The sequence below is a fragment of the Balaenoptera acutorostrata genome, chromosome 14 (assembly GCF_949987535.1).
Source record: "Balaenoptera acutorostrata chromosome 14, mBalAcu1.1, whole genome shotgun sequence".
In the NCBI taxonomy this organism is placed as follows: Eukaryota; Metazoa; Chordata; class Mammalia; order Artiodactyla; family Balaenopteridae; genus Balaenoptera; species Balaenoptera acutorostrata.
This window is the reverse complement of record NC_080077.1, coordinates 124,175-146,669: the sequence shown is the minus strand read 5'-3', so window position 1 is coordinate 146,669 and position 22,495 is coordinate 124,175. Positions and strand designations below refer to the sequence as shown.

The 22,495-nt window shown below is 44.1% G+C and overlaps 1 protein-coding gene across 5 annotated transcripts in view; it reads left to right on the top strand.

Annotated features, from left to right (window-relative positions):
• FAM120B (family with sequence similarity 120 member B) overlaps positions 1 to 21,492 on the top strand; it is an 88,595-nt gene extending 67,103 nt beyond the window's left edge. For 4 of the 5 annotated variants that reach the window (XM_057527901.1, XM_057527900.1, XM_057527897.1 and 1 more), the window contains 2 exons: positions 4,050 to 4,101; positions 20,710 to 21,492. In XM_057527901.1, the coding sequence (XP_057383884.1) occupies positions 4,050 to 4,090 (41 nt within the window). In that variant the 3' untranslated portion in view covers positions 4,091 to 4,101; positions 20,710 to 21,492. Of the gene's footprint in view, positions 1 to 4,049; positions 4,102 to 12,033; positions 12,439 to 20,709 lie in introns of those variants that run through there. The other variant, XM_057527898.1, reaches the window with a different exon arrangement.
• The last annotated feature ends 1,003 nt before the right edge of the window (positions 21,493 to 22,495 follow it).

Here is a 22,495-nt window from a genome sequence, read left to right as displayed (position 1 = left end):
CCTCGTGAGGGCCGGACAAGCCGCCCTTGGTGTCCTGCGCAGGGTGATGCCAGGAGGGGCGGCAGTCAGTCAGCAGACTGTCACCCACGTGCCCAGAGCCCGCGGCCCTCAGTGCGGAGCAGGGAGGAAACGTCGTGCGGCTCTCACTGGGTTTGGGTCTCGGTGCTGGCCCTGGGGCCTCGAGGTGTGTGTTGGGCTTGGAGCCGGGTGGGGGCCCGATCCCCCATTCCAGATACGAGTGCGACGCTGGTCCCCCTGGAGTCAGGCCCTCAGGAGAGCGCGGAGGGCGGGGGAGCTGGGGGCCATCTTTAGCTGCCTGGTCCGGCGTGGCCAGGGTCAGCCCTCCCTCCAGAGTCCGCTCCCAAAGCCAGGAGACAGGCCCCTGCCAGCGCCTCTCCGGCCGTCTCCCTTCCCCCCACCACCCTGCGCTCCCCGTCGGGGCCTGGTGTGCTGTGAATGGCCACCTTCTCTCGCCCCTTTGGCTCGGGCCTGTGCCCTCTCCCTCCTGCTGGGCCTCATGGGTCAGGAGAGCGAGGGTGGGAGGCTGCAGGTTGAGACGGGCACCGGGCGGAAGAGGCCGTGACCTCGGGCGCCTGCGGGGGAGCACTTGGCCGACACCAGGCCGTCCTCTAGAGGGCGTGCCATCTCGAACGGCTCCTCCGCCACCCCCGGGCCTCATCATCAGGTGTCCGGCCCAGGTATCCCTAGTGTCCTGCCAGCTCTGAGCCCCGAGGTCCTTTGCTGCTGCGTTTTCACGCTGGGGCAGTGGCCCTGCAGAGTGCATAAGAGGCAGACCTGTGTCCTTGGGACGCACCATCAGGTGCAGGCCTCGTGTTGCCCCACGCCGGGTGGCGTTGGGCCTGGTGCATCCTTGAGTTTGAAGCCTGTAGAATAGTACACGCTACAGACTTTCTTTTCTTACTTCACTTGGGTCCAGACAGGCAGAAGCTGTCTCGAAACCTGGGTCCACCACCTGCCAGAGGCCTAGCCTGAGCAAATCACAGATCCCCTGGGGTTGTTCCCTGACCTCTGACCTGGGGCCGGGGTCTTCCTGCAGGCTGTGGTGAGGGCTGGAGAGAAAGTATCGATGGACTCGGCCTCTGGTGGCCCTTACCGTTGTCCTTTCTTAGATCTTGTTACTCTCCTGGTGTTAACTCTAGCGTTTCTCTTAATATTTTTACGTTGATCTGTTTTATTAGAGTTGTTTTTCTATTAAAAAGCAAACAAAGTCAATTATACCTCAGTTAAAGCTGTTTTTTAAAAATAAAATAAAGGAAGGAAACAAAGCAAAGCTTGACTGTGCAGGCTTGGCCTGTGTGAGTTCAGCCATCACTTGACCACAAGACCAGAAGCCATTGCTTAAACACCAAGTCCTATCCAGGGCGTTGCCCTCAACCTGGTCAGAGTTTCCTCTGGTTGCCAGCCAAGGGCCAAGGAGAAAAGGTCGTGAATGCTGGCTTCGTCCTTACTTCCTTGTGATGGCAGAAATTTCAGGAGCATGTTCACATTGAAGAAGGAGAAACAGTTTTCCTTGGATCTACTGTAAACAAAGAGGTTTCTTCAAATTCTGTTGGCAGACAGGAGTAGTGTCCGGCAATTTCTCCTTGTGCAAATTAGAAAAACAGAGTGACTTTCCTTAGGGCGGAAGCATAGGTATTCACCATTGGCCCTGGTTCCCTGCTGGGGAGGAATCTTCCTCTTGAGACCCCACGTAACTTGACAGCTGGCCCCCTGGGGAGCGGCCGGAGCCCTGCTGGTCGTGCGGAGGCCCAGGTGCTGCCCGTGTTCACGTATCCTACGTGTGTGGACGGGCCCTGTGCAGGTTGAGGTCAGGCTGAGTGGTGTTGGTGAAGAGAGCAGTGGACGGACGCAAGCCTGAGAGCGAGCAGGTCAGTGCAGAAGGACGGGGACACCCGGACGCTGAGGGCCTTTGGGAGGCTGGGGGGCGACAGTGTCCCAGTGGGACTGGGCCAGAGGGCTGGCAGGCAGCTGGTGACTGGAGAACGAGGGGCTCCTCGTTGGTCTGGCGGGGTTTAAGGTGCTGGGAGGAATGATTCAAGGAAGTGGTTGGGCCTGGGGAAGGAGGGTGGAAGGTTGTCACCTGCAGGAGCGCAAGGCCGGGTGTTGCCACCACCTTGGGCTGATGAGAGGGGTCGGGGACGCGTGCCAGCAAGGCCTGTGCGTGTCTGCTGAGTCTTCTCGCCTGGTCTCGGGCTTCAGGCACGTTGGCAGAGCAGAGGCCCCCGGGGAAACGTGCTGTCTCTCCCCTTCTTCCCCCTCTGCCAGTGACCTGAGCTCTGGGCCCCACAGGTCTCACTACCAAACCTCAAGTGCAGGTCACAGGACCCAGGTCGATACGTGGACTTACGGAACCATCGACTCAGGGGATGAGGCCAGGGGTGCAGCTGCGACTCATCTTTCAGGTGTCGGTGGTTCCCGAGCTGGTGCCGGTGCCTTGGGGGTGTTTTCCCTGTAGACCCCGTGCATGCGTTTGATAAGGGGTCTTTGAAGGACACCCCTGCTCTGTCGGGGCCTCAGTAGCCACACCAAAGTCAAGGGGTGCTAGTGCCAGAGGGCTGGGGCTGAAAAACTTCCTCTGGGAGGCCTCAGGTCAGAGGCAAATTGAGGTGGTGAGCGCCGAGTTGGTATCAGACTTCGGAATTTAGGAGTGGGATGGTGGAAGTTCCGACAGGACACACGTAAACAGCCGGAGTGTGTACACTTGCACGCTGCCTGACATGGAGAGTGCTCAGAAAATGTTAATGCAGTGCACACGTGTTTCCCAATTGCAGGTGTTCCCATACAGAATACGTTTCGTACACACGCACACGCACATACACACATATGTATACATATAAAGTCTTTCACTGGGACAGGAATATGTTTTTTCAGGTTAGGTAATCCACTTTTTCAGTTTTATGCTATGATTGAATTATGTCATCTTCACTTGGCCAGCACATTTTTTGCTGGGTTTTGTCTACTTTTGAACTCCTGTTTTAGTATTTTTTGGAGATACTAAGGTAGTCCAAGCAGAAAGTTGTCACTATTTCCAGGGCAGAGTTAACAGGCAAAATTCTTCCTATTGGTGAAGAACTAAGAATGCCTCAAAATGAGAGTGTTCAGTTACTGCCCAGAAGTTGGGAGGTTTCCCACGGCCGCCCGCTGGCCTGATGAGAGGCAAGCCGTTCCATTTGGGCCCGGGCGGCAGAGAGAGGTGAGAATCACAAGCCTGTGAGACCTTTCTGGGCTGCGATCCAGTGCGCTAGGGGTGGGACCCTGGACCAGCAGAGGTGTGAACCTCCACTCACTAAGGGGGTGACCATCAAAGCTTTCGGAACTTTTAAAATGCTAGCCGGCAGCTAAAGTGAGAACGGTTTAACCTCTTCCATGCTGTTGGTGAGAAATGATGTGTTAAATTCCACAGTCAGTAGCCACAAATCTGCCTGTGATTTCTTCAGATTTTCACTTCTCTGTGGTAATTCTTAGGAGGCCTGGGCTGTTGTAAAGCTGCCTCCGATCATCTGTGATAACAAGGGTGGGGCCTGGAAACCTCATTCTGGCCACTGCTGTGACCTCCTGCTACCCTCCTGGGGGTGTGGGGGACAAGGCTGCCCATCATCTGTGAGCACGACGGAACGTGGGCAGCAGCCCCGTGGGCAGGGCGAGGAAGCCCTGGGCTCTGCTGCGGAGGGAACCACACTCGCGCTTTCTGCGCTCAGCAGAACGCCCCACGAGCCGTCTCCGCGTGAAAGGCCGTTTCCAGACTTCACTGGCAGCAGCCACTGTGCAGGCGCAGTGCAGACGGAACTGGAGTTGAGGGGAGCAGGTTTGACACTGCTTCCTTCCACTCACAGGGCTGCCTCTTAATTAATTGCTTCCTACTTTAATGGAATAATTATGGTGGCCAAAACTGAAAAGAGAATAAAGTTCTGGCCCCAAATACAGCTCAGGTCTTGCTTTTATACATACTTAGAAATGTGCCATTTTTTCTGTTTGAATTTTAGAGAAATTTGATTCTTATTTTTTGTTTTCATATTTATTTGGTGCAGGAAGTAGACAGTATGACCCTGACCAATGGAGAAGATATTAATCATCTTCTGGGTAAGTCCACCGCTTATGTCTTTAGAACAAATCAGCTTTATCAAAGATTGAAGTAAAACATCTGTCTTTATAACGTACATCTTTCATATCAAGTGCCAAACTTCAAAAGAATTCAGATGTTAAAACCTCCCAACAAGGAGCTAAGTTAACTTGGTTTCAAGATGAGTTTGCTTCCTTCAGAAAAAGTGTGCACAGAAAAAGATGCAGAGTCTGGCCATAAAACCCAGCACCCTCCTTCAGAGTGAAGTAATCAGACAGTGCCTGTCTTCTCTGAGGAGAGGCTGACCTGTGGCTTCTAGACCCAGCATCACATAAAGAGGAAAAACATCCTTGTCAGTCTTCTCCCTCGTATCATATAAAGAAAGCCTTTGTTGGCTTATTTTTAGACATCGTGCCTGATTCCATGGCCCCAAACAGATTGCATGGCCCCAAACGGTCATTGTTAACATCTTCATTCCAGTGTCTTCATCTGTGATGTGGGTATGGTTAGTTTCTTTTAATGAGTGGGAATCTCATTATATCCCACTTTTTCTAACTTTAACGCTAGATAGCGAGGATGTTTCCCAGATGATCTTGTCTTTGAAGACATGATGTCTACTAGCTATGTCATTTTCCAGGAATTGTTTTCTAATTATAAATTCTAACCAAAAGTAAAGTTTCCAACCATATCTTCTGTTGGTCCTCAGAAGTGTTTGTATAGCGAAAGAGGTACCAGCTTCCTTCTCACCTTCCTGGTGGGAGAGGTAACTGCGTAGTCTTGACACAGCGTGAGACTCATCGGTCTGCTTCTGTTGTGTCATCCTTTTCAGTTTGCATTGGTTAGGCTCAAGCCCAGAGCCTGTGCATGTGAAGACACACCTGGGTTCTCAGCAGACATCAGGCATCAGGCAGGAAGCCTAATTTATGATGCCGCTAATGAGTGGTACATTTGTTGCCCTTTATCTGTGAGCCCTGCAGGGCTCTTGTTGTTAAAAAATATCTGAAATGAATCCACGTTCAGAGAAATTCTTTTCATGGAGGAATTTTCAGATAATCCAAAAACTGAAATATTAAGCCCCAGATTGTTCTGAACTCAACCCCTGAGATTTTGATAATAGAAAAAAATCTAGATTAGGGGTTAGAAGACAGGCCCTTCATTAGCAGCTGTCTCCCTTTGGCCTGGAGCTGCTGTGACTACCAAGTCCCCTTCTGGGCCACAGCCACGACTCGGGAGAGCCCCAGCACTGTCAGACATGCTCACCGGCGCTCGTCGGACGTGCCCTTCAGTTGACGTCGTTACGAACAAAAGAAGCCCTAAGGAATCACAGTCCCGTTTGCATCCTTGCACTTGACGCTTCCCCTGGCTGACGGCTCTGTGTGCACAGTTCCGGACTTAGTCTTGTTTTAGAATCCCATCTGGTATTGACCAAAAAGGGATGTAGTCTCCCGCCGTTTTAATACATTTATATCTCTTACGTTTGAAATATCCTCACCACCTCCTGCTGGTCCTTCTTAAGGACATCTGCACGTCTAGTCTCTTTTCATTCAGTCTTGTAGGACCTACAACCTTATTTCCCAGCTTTGGAAATAGATCTTTTTTTTCATGTGAATGTTTCCTATCTAAATTTTAACATTCTATTCCTTTCATTTTTGCTAATTTGAGACCACTGCTGCTTCTAGAAGTTTTGTTTCTTTGCTGCTTATTTGCGTAACTTTGTAATAAATTTCTCATTCCTTAGACTAAAATAGTAGACTTCCATGAATGTCATTTTCCCCCTTCATAATAAGTAAATTGTAACTTGTCAGTAAAATATTGGTGTTCCTTTAGCAAGCTTAAGTAAGCCATTGAGCTGGTATAATTTGAAAATACAGTGCAGTGATTTTTTTGTAATCTTGATGTTGTTATATAAATTATCTCTGGGGCTTCCCTGGTGGCGCAGTGGTTGAGAATCTGCCTGCTAATGCAGGGGACACGGGTTCGAGCCCTGGTCTGGGAAGATCCCACATGCCACGGAGCAGCTGGGCCCGTGAGCCACAATTGCTGAGCCTGCGCGTCAGGAGCCTGTGCCCCGCAACGGGAGGGGCCGCGATGGAGAAAGGCCCGCGCACCGTGATGAAGAGCTGTCCCCGCACCGCGATGAAGAGTGGCCCCCGCTTGCCGCAACTGGAGAAAGCCCTCGCACGAACCGAAGACCCAATACAGACAAAAATAAATAAATTAATTAATTAAAAAGAAAATCCTTAAAAAAAAAAAGAAAAAAAAAAAATAAATTATCTCTGCAGTTAAGTCTTCTGATGAAAGTTCCATATATCAGTTTAAAAATGAAACTAAAACAATGTATTTATTACTCATAATGAAATGTAATTTCACATTTCTTTCATTATTTGGAAGACATTTTACTATCCAACATATTGGGATCTTTGTGAAGAAAAGGGATGTTGAATTTTGTCAGTTGCTTCTTCTGCATCTATTGAGATAATCATATGATTTTTAGTCTTCATTTTGTTAATGTGGTATATCACATTGATTTGGGAATGTTGAACCATCCTTGCATCCCTGGAATAAATCCCAGTTGATCAAGGTATACGACCTTTTTAATGTATTGTTGAATTCAGTTTGCTAATACTTTGTTGAAGTTTTTTGCATCAGTATTCATCGGGGATATTGACCTGTGATTTTCTTTTCTTATGGTGTCCTTGTCTGGTTTCAGTATTAGGATGATGTTGTCCTTGTAAAATGAGTTTGGAAGTGTTCCTTTCCCTTCCGTTTTTTGGAAGAGTTTGAGAAGGGTTGGCATTAATTCTTTTTTAAATGTTTAGTAGAATTCACCAGTGAAGCCATCTGGTCCCAAGCTTTTGTTGGGATGTTTTTGATTACTGACTCACAGTCTCGTCTTACTGATTTGTCTGTTCGGATTTTCTATTTCATCATGATACAGTCTTGGTAAGTTGTAGGTTTCTAAGAATGTATCCATTTTTTTCCAGGTTATCTAATCGTATAATTGTTCCTAGTAGTCACTTACTAGGAACACTTATACAATTCTTTGTATATCTATAGTATCAGTTATATGTCATCTCTTGTTCGTAATTTTTTTTGAGTCATCTCTCTTTTTCTCTTGGTTAGTCTACCTAAAGGTCTGTTCATTTTGTTTATCCTTTCAAAAAACCAATATAGTTTCGTAGATCTTTCTTATTGAATTTCTCATCTCTATTTCGTTTATTTCTGCTCCAATCTTTTATTATTTCTTTCCTTTTCCTATCTTTGGGCTTAGTGTGTTCTTTTCCTGGTTCCTTGAAGTGTAAAGTTATGTTGTTTATTTGATATTTTTCTTTTTTTTAATGTAAGGGTTTATTGCTATAAACTTCACTCTTAGAACAGCTTTTATTGCATCCCTTAAGTTTTTGGATGTTGTATTTTCATTTTTGTTTGCCTGAAGATACCTTTTGGTTTTCTTTTTGATTTCTTCCTTGACCTACTGGTTGTTCAAGAATGTGTTAATTTCCACATATCTGTGAATTTTCCAATTTTCCTCCTCTTATTGATTTCTAGTTTCATACCATTGTTATCAGAAAATATACTTGATGTAATATCAGTCTTCTTAAATTTTTAAGACTTGTGTTGTGGACTGACATATGATCTGTCCTGGAGAATGTTCTGTTTATACCTGAGAATACTGTGTATTCTGCTGTTGGATGGAATGTTCTGTATATGTCTGTTAGGTCCATCTGATCTAAAGTGTAGTTCAAGTTCAGTGTTACTGATTTTCTTTCTGGATGATCTACCCATTGTTGAAAGCAGGGCATTGAAGTCCTATACTATTATTATATTGCTGTCTGTTTTTCCCTTTAGTTTTGTTAATATTTTCTTTATATATTTACATTTATACATTTATATTTATTTACATATGTATATTTTAACATCCTTTCATGATAAAAACATTCAGTAAATTAAGTATAGAAGGAACGTACCTCAACATAATAAAGGCCACGTATGACAGACCCACAGCTAACGTCATACATAATGAATGGTGAAAGGTTGAAAGCTTTTCCTCTAAGACTGGGAACAAGACGAGGGTGCCCACTCTCACTACTTCTGTTCAACGTAGTGCTGGAAATTCTAGCCAGAGCAATTAGGCAAGAAAAAGAAATAAAAGGCATCTACATCAGAAAGGAAGAGGTAAAATCTGTTTGCAGGTGTCATGATCTCTTATATAGAAATTCTTAAAGACTCTGCCAAAAAACTGTTATAACTAATAAATGAATTTAGTAAAGTTGTAGGATATAAAATCAAGATACAAAAATCAGTTGCATTTCTGTACACTAACAACAGAGTATCCAAAAAAGGAGTTAAGAAAACAATCCTATTTATAATAGCATCAAAAAGAATAAAGTACTTAGAGATAAATTTAACCAGGAGGTGGAAGATCTGTATACTGAAAACTATAAAACAATGATGAAAGAAATTGAAGAGGACACAAATAAATGGAAAGATATCCCATGTTCATGGACTAAAAGAATTAATGTTGTTAAAATGTCCATTCTACCCAAAGTGATTTACAGATTCAGTTCAATCCCTACCAAAATTCCAATGGCATTTTTACAAAAATAGAACAAACAATCCTAAAATTTGCATGGAACCACAAGATACCCCAAATTGCCAAAGCAGTATTGCGAAAGAAGAATAAAGCTTGGAGAATGACATTTCCTGATTTCAAACTATATTACAAAGCTAAAGTAGCCAAAACTACAGTTTCAGTGTAAAAGCAGACATATATGTCAGTAGAGCAGAATAGAGAAGCCCAGAAATAAACCCTCATACATGATCAACTAATATTTGACAAGAGCTCCAAGAATACACAAGGGGAAAAAATAGTCTCTTTAATAAATGATGTTGGGAAAACTGGATATCCACATGCAAAATAATGAAATTGGACCCTTATCTTACACCATACACAAAAATCAACTCAAAATGGATTAAGGACTTAAATATAAGGCCGAAAATTTTAAAACTCTTAGAAGAAAATATAGGGAATAATCTTGACATTCATCTTGGCAGTGATTGTTTTTGGATATGACACCAAAAGCACAGGCAACAAAAGTGAGAATAAACAAGTGGGAGTACATCAAACAAAAGCTTCTGCACAGCAGAGGAAATAATGGAAAAAATGAAAAGGCAACAGAATAGGAGAAACTATTTGCAAACCATGTATGATAAGGGGTTAATATGCAAAATATATAAGGAACCCTTATAACTCAATAGCAAAAAAGCAGATAACGCAATTGAAAAATGAGCAAAGGAACTGAATAGACATTTCTTCAAAGAAGACATACAAATGGGCAACAGGTACATGAAAAGATGCTCAATATCACTAATCATCAGGAAAATGCAGATCAAAACCGCAATGAGATTATCACCTTACAACTGTCAGAATGGCTGTCATCAAAAAGACAAGAGACAACACGTGTCGGTGAAGATGTGGAGAAAAGGGAATCCTTGTGCACTGTTAGTAGGAATGTAAAATGGTGCAGCCACTGTGGAAAACAGTGTAGAGGTTTCTCAAAAAATTAAAAATAGAACTACCATATGATCCAGCAGTCCCAGTTCTAGGTATCTATATCCAAAGGAAACTAAATGAATATCTCAAAGAGACATCTACACTCCAGTGTTCATTTCAGCATTATTCACAAGAGCCAAGCTATGGAAACAACATAAGTGTCCATTGATGAATGAATGGATAAAGAAATTATGGTATACATACAAAAGGAATACTATTCAGCCATAAAAAAGAAGGAAATTCTGTCATTTGTGGCAGTGTGAATGAACTTGTAGGCCATTATGCTAAGTGAAATAAGCCAGACACAAAAAGACAAATGTTGCATGATATCACTTATATGTGAAATCTAAAAAAGTTGAACTTAAGAGAGTAGAATGGTGGTTGCCAGGGGCTGGAGAGTTGGGGAAATGGGGAGATGTACATCAAAATGTACAAACTTTCAGTTATAAGATGAATAAGTTCTAGAGGTCTAATGTATAGCATGGTAACCATGTTAATAATAACATAATATATACTTGAAATTTGCTAATAGGTCCTAAGAGTTCTCACACACCCCACCACACACATACAAATGATAACTATGTGAAATGATGGTAATGTTAATTGGATTGACTGTGGTAATCATTACACAAGGTATACTTTATCAAATTTTATATATATATATATATATATATATATATATATATATACACACACACACATGGCTTACAATGCAGATGTATGTAAAACAGTCATGTGTAAGCATCAGACTGCTTAACAGTGGTTATCTTTGAGGTGGGGATGAAATTACAAGAGACTTCTCATTTCTTGTATTTCTCTATTGTTTGAAAAAATGTTTTTATAATCAGGGAAAATATTAATTTGAAAGGGACCCAAAGATACAGAAATGTTTTCTTTATTCATTGTTCTATTGGCTAGAACTCTTCATTGGGTACATATATGGTATATAGGATTTGAACCACCAACTAGCACAAACTGGTAGAAATAGAATTGCTGGATATTGTCAAATTGCCTTCTGAAACCGTGGTACCACTTCCACCCACCTCTCATGGATCCATTCCCGCTGGTATATGAGTATGTTGACAGCCACACCTCTCATTGATCTTCAGTCTTTTTAATTTTTACACATGGTCAAAAAGGGTATTTCATTGATTTAGTTTGCATTTCTCTGAATATTAGTATTTTTACAACACTTAACTATTTTCATACACTTATTGGCCCTTAGTATTTATTTTTGTGAACAACTTATTCACAGAATAAATAGGATCCTTGGCCAGATTTTTCTTGGCTGAATTTTTAATATTGATTTGTAGGACCTGTTTATATATTATGGGTATTAAACCTTTGCTGAAGAATATGTGGCAAATATTTTTTCCCTGTCCTTATTCCTGGCTTCCTTATGTTGGAAATCCTGGGTCACCTGCATACCTAGGAGTCATCCTTGATTTCTCCATTTCCCTGCATCCTCACAACCAATCCGTCAGGAAGAGAGATGTCCTGAATTTACACTCTTCTACATGGTGCCCACTGCTGCCACTGTAGTCCAAGCCTCCATCCCCTCTCCATGCTTTACCTTTCACCATAGCTTCTGAAACTCCACATAAATAAACAGCAAAATCCCTTGACCTGCAACAGCCTCTTCTCTGGCTGTCCCTTCACCTCCTGGTCTAACAGAAAACCTGGCATTCCCTTAAGGTAGCTGTTTCCCCTGTACCTTTGTGGTCCTCATGCCTGCTTCCGGACTGCTCTGGTAATGACTAGAACTATTGTGTTGGCCAAAAAGTTCCTTTGGTTTTTTTCCATAAGATGGCTCTAGTAGCGCTTAGTTGTCTTTAACTTCATTCAAAACAACTTTGTTAGATTGTATTATGACAGCTGTCATATCAGCATGCATTCTTTAAAAAACTTATCCAAATTGGTGAATTTTTATGTAGCCCTTTTAACATTGAAGATGGGAGGAAAAAAACAACATTTTCGGCATATTATGCTTTATTATTTCAAGAAAGGTAAAAACGCAACTAAAATGCAAAAAAAGATTTGTGCAGTGTATGGAGAAGGTGCTGTGATTGATTGATAGAACGTGCCAAAAGTGGTTTGTGAAGTTTCGTGCTGGAGGTTTCTCACTGGACGATGCTCCACAGTCATGTAGACCCGTTGAAGTTGAGAGCGATCAAATCGAGACATTCATTGAAAACAATCAACGTTACTCCATGCCGGAGATAGCTGACATACTCAAAATATCCAACTCAAGCGTTGAAAATCATTTGCACCACCTTGGTTATGTGAATCGCTTTGATGTTTGGGTCCCACATAAGATAAGCGAAAAAAAACCTTGACTGTATTTCCACATGTGATTCTCTACTGAAATGTAATGAAAACGTTCTGTTTTTAAAACAAGTTTTGACAGGCGATGAAAAGTGGGCACTGTACAATAATGTGGAACAGCAGAGATCGTGGGGCAAGCGAAATGAACCACCACCAACCACACCAAAGGCCGGTCTTCATCCAAAGAAGGTGATGTTGTGTATATGGTGGGACTGGAAGGGAGTCCTCTGTAATGAGCTCCTTCTGGAAAACCAAACAATTAATTCCAACAAGTACTGCTCCCAGTTAGACCAACTGAAAGCAGCACTCAATGAAAATCATCCAGAATTAGTCAACAGAAAATGCATAATCTTCCATCAGGATGATGCAAGACCGCATGTTTCTTTGATGACCAGGCAAAAACTGTTACAGCTTGGCTGGTAAGTTCTGATTCATCCGCTGTATTCACCAGACATTGCACTTGCGGATTTCCATTTATTTTGGTCTTTACAAAGTTCTCTTAATGGAAAAAATTCCCATTCCCTGGAAGATTGTAAGAGACACCTGGAACAGTTCTTTGCTCAAAAAGATAAAAAGTTTTGGGAAGATGGAATTATGAAGTTGCCTGAAAAATGGCAGAAGGTAGTGGAACTAAAGGGTGAATATATTGTGCAATAAAGTTCTTGGTGAAAATGAAAAATGTGTCTTTTATTTTTATACATAACAAATTATCCCGACACTTAGTGGTATGGAACGTCCATGTCAAATGCTCACAGGCTCCGAGTCAGGAAATCAGGCAGCTTGTCTCAGCTCCACCGTGTCTTTGACCTCAGCTGAAGACATGACGTTATACAGAAGCTCATTCACTCACATGTCCTGCTGATGCTGGCTCTTGACTGGGGGCCTCAGTTTCTCTCCACATGAGCCTCTCCACTGGTCCGTGGGGGCTGGTTTGGGCTTCTTCCCAGCATGGCAATTGCCTACCAAAGACAAGTACCCCAAGAGCTAGAGAACAAGGCAGAAGCCATGTCGACTTTTATAACCTAACCTCACAAGTCATGCATCAGCTCTTCTGCCATATTCTGCCAAAAAGGTAACCAGAAAGGCCTGTACAAATTCAGGTGGAGATGAAGTAGACTTTCCTCTTGATGGGAAAGGAGTAGGGTTCTGGAAGAGCATAGGAGACCAGAGTAGTGTTGTGGCCATTTTTGGAAAATAGAATCTCCCACACAGACTATTTCCCTTCTCCATAAAAACAATGAACTTTAAATCTCATGTCATCCACCCCACCACCACGCTTCCTGTTGTACTTCACATTCTTCAAGATTTGGGCTCCCAGCTCACTCTTTCCAGCATGACTCTTGGAATAATTTGAACAGCCTTGGACTTGATAGTCCTTCCAATAGCGTAATGTTAGTCCCTTGACACCCCTTTCAGTGGTCTTGTCTTCCACCGTGGCCTTCTCGTTACCAACAGCTCAACCCCTTCATAACTTCAGTTTTATTTTATTTTTATTTATTTATTTTTTTATACAGCAGGTTCTCATTAGTTACCCATTTTATACATACTGCTGTATACGTGTCAATCCCAATCTCCCAATTCATCCCACCACCACCCCCCCCCACCACTTTCCCCCCTTGGTGTCCATACGTTTGTTCTGTACATCTGTGTCTCTGTTTCTGCCTTGCAAACCAGTTCATCTGTACCATTTTTCTAGATTCCACATATATGTGTTAATATACGATATTTGTTTATCTCTTTCTGACTTACTTCACTCTGTATGACAGTCTCTAGATCCATCCACGTCTCTACAAATGACCCAATTTCGTTCCTTTTTATGGCTGAGTAATATTCCATTGTGTATATGTACCACATCTTCTTTATCCATTTGTCTGTCGATGGGCATTTAGGTTGCTTCCATGTCCTGGCTATTGTAAGTAGTGCTGCAGTGAACATTGGGGTGCATGTGTCTTTTTGAATTATGGTTTCCTCTGGGTATATGCCCAGTAGTGGGATTGCTGGATCATATGGTGATTCTATTTTTAGTTTTATGAGGAACCTCCATACTGTTCTCCATAGTGGCTGTATCAATTTACATTCCCACCAACAGTGCAAGAGGGTTTCCTTTTCTCCACACCCTCTCCAGCATTTGTTGTTTGTAGATTTTCTGATGATGCCCATTCTAACTGGTGTGAAGTGATACCTCATTATAGTTTTGATTTGCATTTCTCTAATAATTAGTGATGTTGAACAGCTTTTCATGTGCTTCTTGATCATCTGTATGTCTTCTTTAGAGAGATGTCTATTTAGGTCTTCTGCCCATTTTTTGATTGGGTTGTGTTTTTTTAATATAGAGCTGCATGAGCTCTTTATATATTTTGGAGATTAATCCTTTGTCCGTTGATTTATTTGCAAATATTTTCTCCCATTCTGAGGGTTGTCTTTTCATCTTGTTTATAGTTTCCTTTGCTGTGCAAAAGCTTTTAAGTTTCATTAGGTCCCATTTGTTTATTTTTGTTTCTATTTCCATTACTCTAGGAGGTGGGTCAAAAAAGATCTTGCTATGATTTATGTCGAAGAGTGTTCTTCCTATGTTTTCCTCTAAGAGTTTTATAGTGTCTGGTCTTACATTTAGGTCTTTAATCCATTTTGAGTTTATTTTTGTGTATGGTGTTAGGGAGTGTTCTAATTTCATTCTTTTACATGTAGCTGTCCAGTTTTCCCAACACCACTTATTGAAGAGACTGTCTTTTCTCCATTGTATATCCCTGCTTCCTTTGTCATAGATTAGTTGACCATAGGTGCATGGGTTTATCTCTGGGCTTTCTCTCCTGTTCCATTGATCTATGTTTCTGTTTTTGTGCCAGTACCATATTGTCTTGATTACTGTATCTTTGTAGTATAGTGTGAAGTCAGGGAGTCTGATTCCTCCAGCTCCATTTTTTTCCCTCAAGATTGCTTTGGCTATTCGGGGTCTTTTGTGTCTGCATACAAATTTTAAGATTTTTTTCTTCTAGTTCTGTAAAAAATGCCATTGGTAATTTGATCAGGATTGCATTGAATCTGTAGATTGCTTTGGGTAGTATAGTCATTTTCACAATATTGATTCTTCCAATTGAAGAACATGGTATATATCTCCAACTGTTTGTGTCATCTTTGATTTCTTTCATCAGTGTCTTATGGTTTTCTGAGTACAAGTCTTTTACCTCCTTAGGTAGGTTTATTGCTAGTATTTTATTCTTTTTGTTGCCATGGTGAATGGGATTGTTTCCTTAATTTCTCTTTCTGATCTTTCATTGTTAGTGTATAGGAATTCAAGAGATTTCTGTGAGTTAATTTTGTATCCTGCAACTTTACCAAATTCATTGATTAGCTCTAGTAGTTTTCTGGTAGCATCTTTAGGGTTCTCTATGTGTAGTATCGTCATCTGCAAACAGTGACAGTTTTACTTCCAATTTGGATTCCTTTTATTTCTTTTTCTTCTCTGATTGCCGTGGCTAGGACTTCCAAAACTATGTTAAATAGTGGCGAGAGTGGACATCCTTGTCTTGTTCCTGATCTTAGAGAAAATCCTTTCAGTTTTTCACCGTTGAGAGTGATGTTTACTGTGGGTTTGTCATATATGGCCTTTATTATGTTGAGGTAGATTCCCTCTATGCCCACTTTCTGGAGAGTTTTTTCATACATGGTGTTGAATTTTGTTAGAAGCCTTTTCTGCATCTATTGAGATGATCGTATGGTTTTTATTCTTCAATTTGTTAATGTGGTGAATCACATTGATTGATTTGCTTATATTGAAGAGTCCTTGCATCCCTAGGATAAATCCAAATGCCAGGAGAAATAGACAAATCCAGAATAACAGAGGGAATATCTGCTTTTTCGTCTCCTCCTGTGGCTGAGCTGCCCACAGTTCTCTTCAGCTGCGCCCTCAAGTCCCCGTCACCTGGTCAGCGGCATTGCTCCGCCACAGCCTCTCCCCACCGCCCGGCTCCTGAAGCATCTGCTACACCCCCTGGTTATTCCTCCTATTTTGCAAAAACCCTTTGTAATCTACTTTCTCTCCAGCAATCACGTCATTTCTTTGCTTTCCTTTGGAGAAAAATAATTTTGAGCCCCGACTCCTATAGTCAGCCAAATTAGCATTGTAGCATCAGGGCAAAAAATTAATACACTTTCAGGAATTGTAAAATTTTGACCAACAGATCTTTTCCAAAAGAAAGTGGATATGCTCTAGCAAAATGAGCACTTCAGCTAACAGGAATGCATGGGATATAAGAAAGTGTTGAACAAAGAAACCAGTAAAATGTATAGTTATTGCTCTATAATTATTAACTGTAAAAAATGAATAAGCAAAAACAATTGGAGACTAAAATCTCAGGGTATTATAAGGAAAGTTATGAGTGTTTCTGGGGCATAAGATGAAAAATAGGGGCTTCCCTGGTGGCGCAGTGGTTAAGAATCAGCCTGCCAATGCAAGGGACATGGGTTTGAGCCCTGGTCTGGGAAGATTCCCACATGCCACAGAGCAGCTGAGCCCGTGCGCCACAGCTACTGAGCCCGCATCCCACAACTGCTGAAGCCCATGCACCTAGAGCCCGTGCTCCGCAACAAGAGAAGCCACCGCAATGAGAAGCCCACGCACCGCAACGAAGAGTAGCCCCCGCTCGCCACAGCTAGAGAAAGCCCACGCCCAGCAACGAAGACCCAACACAGCCAAAAATAAATAAACAAATAAATAAATTTATTTTTTTAAAAAAAGGTGAAAAGTAAAGGCAGATTAAATTTTTTATCTTGCTTAGAGAATAGGTTTTGAATAAATCTAGCTGTTTTTAGAAAAATGTAAGTTTACGTATGTTTGTAAAATGTAGGGGTACACTCTAGAGGAAAGAAAGAAAGGGGGGAAGAAAGAAAATGATAGAGGAAAATCTGTCATACCCTTTATGCACCTGATATAAATCAAAATTATAAGCAACATACAAGGAGAAATAGACCCAATAAGAGTATATTTAATACATCTCTCTCTCAGAGATAAACAGATCAGGTAGACAAAAGTATGATATACATTTGAATAACTTCATTAACAAGTTTACTGTAATAGAAATATACAGAACAATATATGCCCTCTTTATTTATATTATTTTCAAAAATAAATGGACAGTTAAAAAATCTAACTGGTTACAGGTTCCAAAGTAAATCTCAACCAATTTAGTGAAAACCAGAAATCACATAAGACATATTTTCTGTCCATAAGAAAATAACAAGAAATCAACAACAGAAGGATAAAAAGCAGAAATCTTCCCACTTGGAAATTAATCCACCATTCTAAATTTTTACTGAGGAAATCAAAATCAAAATTACTTTTAGAAAAATAATAAAAGTACTACATTCAAAAATTGATGGGAAGAGAGTGATGTCAGGGAAGATGGTGGAGTAGGAGGCTCCAGGGTCCATCTACCTAGACAGCAGCTGCGCTGGCAGAACCTGTCGGAAGGAGCTGTTCTGGAACTCTGGAGTCTGAAGGCTTGCAGCTTCCAGGGGAGGCTTGGCTGGTTAGTTGTGATTATTTTCCATCCATCCCTTCTGGCTGCCCATCCTCCAGGCCCTCGGCAGACAGCCATGCCCACGTTCCTAGTGCAGCTTGCTGGAGCCAGGATGGGCAGTGAGGTCCTGGGCCACACATCAGGCTTCTTGATTGCTGAGGGACAGGGGCTGGCCGCCACTGTCTCAACCCCACAGTATTTAAAGGAGCAACCCTTGTGGGGCTTTTGTTTCCTCTTTTTTCCCTTTGTGCTCTTTTGGAAGCCAGACGTTTAAGGGTTAGGACATTCAAAAGCAAGCATATATACAGGGGAATTTAGAAAGCCGCCACACATGGCCAGGGAAGGGTGCAGGCTCAGAAAAGATGTGAGCAGGCCTTACGTGTCCCCCTCAGGCTGGTCCCCAGCACAAGAGACGGCAACAACAAACAGCAAACACCAGGAGATGAGGAGGATCTGATTTCCAGAATTACCACAGTATAAGGTTTAAATGTCCAGTTTTCAACGGAAAATCACAAGGCATACAAAGAAATAGGAAGACGTGTCTGGCAGCTAAAACTGGCCTCGACAGACAGCAATGTGACGGCATCAGGTCACCTCTGACCTTCAGCTTTATTGTGGAGGCTGCTCTCAGGCTTCTAAAGTGCCACTCACGCGCTGCTGAGGTTTTGTTTCCGTCTCCGAGGTTTTCAGAGGAAGGAAGCTGGGTGTGAAGGCGTCTGCCTCCTTCGTGAGTGACTCGGTTACGTCCCCCGTTCCCTCCGTGGCCCACAGCCTGTCCTCAGCTCTTCACCTCCCCCTTTTCATCCACCTTTATGCCCTGATTAGCAGGTGCCATTCTTTGCATTGGTTTGCAGTAATGGAAGCTTCAGCTTCAGAATGGATGTTCCAGATTCTTCATTATCAAGATTTCGCCGCATTTGCTTCAACTTTCCATGTCTTTTCTTTGCTAACTTAACTCTCTTTCACTTTGTTAAAAGACAAACTAAAGCATATTAAATTTTTAAGAGTTTCTTTGAGGGAAAAAATCGATTCAAATTGGGCTGCACCAAAGCAGAATCTGTTTGGAGGCGTCACCAGTAAGAGCTGAGGGGAACCTTGTCCAGAGAGAGGCGAAGCAAGGCCAGGAGCTTTCTGACTGGCTGGAGCTCGTAGCCTCTCTGGCTGCTTGTGATGGGTTGTCCTTAGGTTTTGATTCCTTCATTTCAAGGCATTTCAGGGTTACAGTTTCGGTTTGCTTACTTAGGCTGCTAAGGCCTTGGAGCGAAGTCAGTCTGATGGCCTCTTTGTTTAATTAATTTAACAACCTCTACACACTGGGTCTGTCTCTGGCCTGTGGTGAGGAAGGTGTGTCCTTCACTCTCTAAGGAGGTCGGTGTGGGTGAGCTTCTAAGGAAAGGGCTTAGGCCTGGCCACCCTGATGGGCCCCAAGTCGGGGAGGTCCAGCACCCAGCCCAGCTTCTTGGCACACACCTGACCACCAGCAAGAGCTTCCAAGGAGCCCCTGCTCAGAGCGGTGGGGGAAGCCAGCCCATCTCCAGCGCGCCCCACCTGCCGAGTGGTCGGTGACATGAAGCTAATTCACGTCTTTCAGATCCGGAAAACTTTTCTCAAATGATTCTGTGATGATTTCTTCCTTTCATTTTCTCTGCTCTCAGCTATTTGTCTCAGAGGTTAGACACTGTATTCTGAGTCCTACAATGATCTTATATTTTCCTCCTAATATCTTTTTGTCTTTTTACTCTACTTTGTGGGAAATTTCCTAAACTTTATTTTCCATCCTTTCTATTAATGTTTTAATTTTGCTGTTTTTAAATTCTGAGAGCTCAGCATACTTAATTTTTATCACATTTTCTTCTTTGTGTCAAGACTGCACGTTTATCTCACATCTGAGATTAATTACACCTGTAGGTTTGTTTTATTTTGTTTCTGTTCCTTCATAGACTGTCCTTCCAAGTTTCTTTTTCTGTATGTTTGTTTTGGTTTCTGTTTTTACTTTAGTTTTTTTTTCTCAGATGCCAGGTGATTCTTGAGTGTCTGCTCTTGTTGAAGAGTCGGGCATTAAAAAGGGGATTGGAAGTCTGTGCCTGGCGGGGCTTCCGCCCACCATCTCCTCAGTCATGGGACCCTCATGGAAGCCCTGACACTGGAATCCTTTGCTCTCTTACCTCGGGTTGGTCACTTTCCTTAGAGCAAAGACCTCTAGTTTTCTACTGGAGGCACAGAAGGGGATGATGTAGTTGAGAAAATCTGAAGCTCTGCGTGACCTTTGGAAGCAGGGTGAGGGGCCTTGGAATAACCCCCAGGTTTCTGACTTGTGTTGGGTTAAGATTTCAGTACCGTTGACTTGGAAGCATGGGGAGAACAGCAGTAACCTGTGGGTGTGTTGCCCTTGAGACGCCGATGCCACACACGCACACAGATGCAGGCACACACGGCGAGCACATTTGCAGAGAACTAGGAATAGCACCTGGGGCACCAGCACCCACAGACCACGGAGAAAGGGGAGGTTGAGGGAGAGCTGCCGGAGGGGGCAGGAGGAGTTGGGTGCAAGTGCCCTGGGTCGCGGGGAGGAGCGTTTCAGAGGAGAGGGGCTAGCACCTTCCAGCATCACCGACGCAGGAGTGACCCGCAAAATAAGGATGATGTTGAGCCCTGAGGACAGCAGGGGTCACACGGAAGAAGCACATGGTTGTGGCGTCAGATCAGGAGACCCATCGTGGGCCTCCAGGGCCACACTCAGCGAGGGGGCGCCCCAGGGGCAGGGGGTCCTTCAGCTTCTCCTAGACCCTCCTCCACGTCCAGGCAGCACCGCACCCATGCCGACACACACGGCCTCAGGTGTGGTGCTCCCTGTGGAGGGAACTGCAGCTTACACACCCCTCCTTGCCCGCTCACCCCCCGCCCACCCAGGCCCTCCAGCTTAGGAGGCTGTCCTGTCCCGGCAGGGAGAGCAGGCTGGCTCAGAAGATGCGGTTGCCACGGAGACTCACGCAGTCACTTGTGTTCCCGCAGTCCAGCCAATGCCTGCCTGCTGGGTGGGACAGAACCCTGTCACCGTTGGAGAGAGAATTGTTTTAAAACTTGGACATTGAACATAGTGCCTCTGGCTTATCTACAGTCAAGACACATCATAAGATACACTGTGTTTCACACGTTACTGGCACCCAGTCCAAGACGTACATGGGACGTGGCGTGTGTTTTAAACTCCGTTCCCCTTGTGCATTTCACAGGCAGCGGGTAGAGAAGGGAGCCAGGAAGACAAGGCGGAACTGAAGACACTCACGGAAAACCACCTGCGACATGTCGCCCAGAACCACCACTGCAGCTTCACCCCGAATACAAGTATCGCCCTAACAGTGAGTGTAAATGCAGAGACGCTCGTGGGAGAGAACAGGGAGTGGAGAACTCGGCCGCGCTGCAGGAGTCCTCGGGTCGGCCGCACAGCAGAGGCCTCGATGTGTGTCCCGAGCGCGTGGCTGCAGCTCCTGCTTCGTTTGCACACAGCCCGGCGCACGCACGTGTCTTCATGTAGCTGTCCTTGAGTTCAAAACACGATTTTGCAGAAAGTTACTTTCTCGCAGTGGCGGGCCCAGGCCTCTGACATACAAGGATCCTTGTAAAATGCATTGATGTGTCCATGGTACAGCTTTTAGGTTTTGATTCCTTGTTTAAATTTGTCAGAAAGGCCATTTTGTCAGGAGTTAAGAGTTTTCCACTGGTGAGTAGAAATGACTGGTTTGTGGTGACCATTTTGCTCCTAGGAATTAGCCAGACCTCACCATTAAAGGAGACACATGCAAGAACCAGGGAAAAGTCGTGACCCATCCGGGAGGGGGGCACCAGGGCCGCACTCCATGTGCTCTGTTCCTCAGCACTAGCCACAAGGTCCACAGGGAAACCTGCAGCTGTACCGATGGTCTGGTTGGGTTTGCCATCTCTCTTCATGTCATGACGGTGATCTGTGATACAAGTTTGTGGTTTATGCCAAATATAAATGATTAGTCTGTTACTGATGAGAAAACATGACTGACTTCTTTGCTTCTGTTTTTCATTTGGACCTGTAGTTAAAGTTCTAGAGCTGGAAAGGCCTTGGGGCTCTAACCCAGGCCTCGTAGGTAGCAGACGACTCCCACGAGGTTACCGTGGCGACAGCACGGTCTGGTCCTGGCTCTGCCTGGCCTCCTCCTACTTTGTGGCCCTGGTGTCCTCATCTTCAGGTGTAAGTCACACGTACTCCCTAAAAGGAAAGAAGTGATTTCTGTGCTGATTTGTTGCTCTTCTCATGTTACTTAAATTCGTGCCGACTCGCATTAGGTTCCTTACGCTCACAGCTCTTCCGTAACACAGCCTTCAGTCTAAGACATGATGTAGATGAAAGGAAGCTAAATTATGACACAAATAGTGTCAGCATCACAGCCCCAGAAGCTCTCCGTGGGCTGCCGTAGCCTGTGCTGGAGGAGGGCTTCGCCGGGACAGTGGCGGCTGAGCCTCTTGCCGGGCCTGCGGTGGCGGCGCAAGGGGGAGCAGAGCCTTGAGGGGAGCGGGGCTTGGGGGACCCTGCCCCGGGCGCCCACCCACCCCTGCAGCTGTGGTGCGGTGGGTCCTTCCTGTGCCTCGCGCCCCTCAGTACCAGGCTGGGAGTCCCCCCTTTGCTGCTCCCTCGAACTGGTAGAGCTTCTGGGGGACCGGGTTTCAGGAGGGCTCCTGCCTGAACTGTGCTGTGGGAACTTCTGCAGCAGCAACGTGTGTGTGGTCCCGTGGAGGAGCACAGCACGGCAGGGACGCTGTTTTTGTCTGAGACAAAGTGTACTTTTCTCAAGTACTAATTAGTTGGATTTTATAAATCTGATTTTTGTTTCACGTTTCAACACCCAGAATTTGGTTATGTTCATTGTTTTCCATCCTTTGAACTTCTTGTTTAAAATTTCAAGCTCTTTCAGGCACCTGCCACAACTTAGGAAGAAAAAGAAATAAGCAGGCACCACTATTTCCTGACTCACAAAAAAGAAAAAAAAA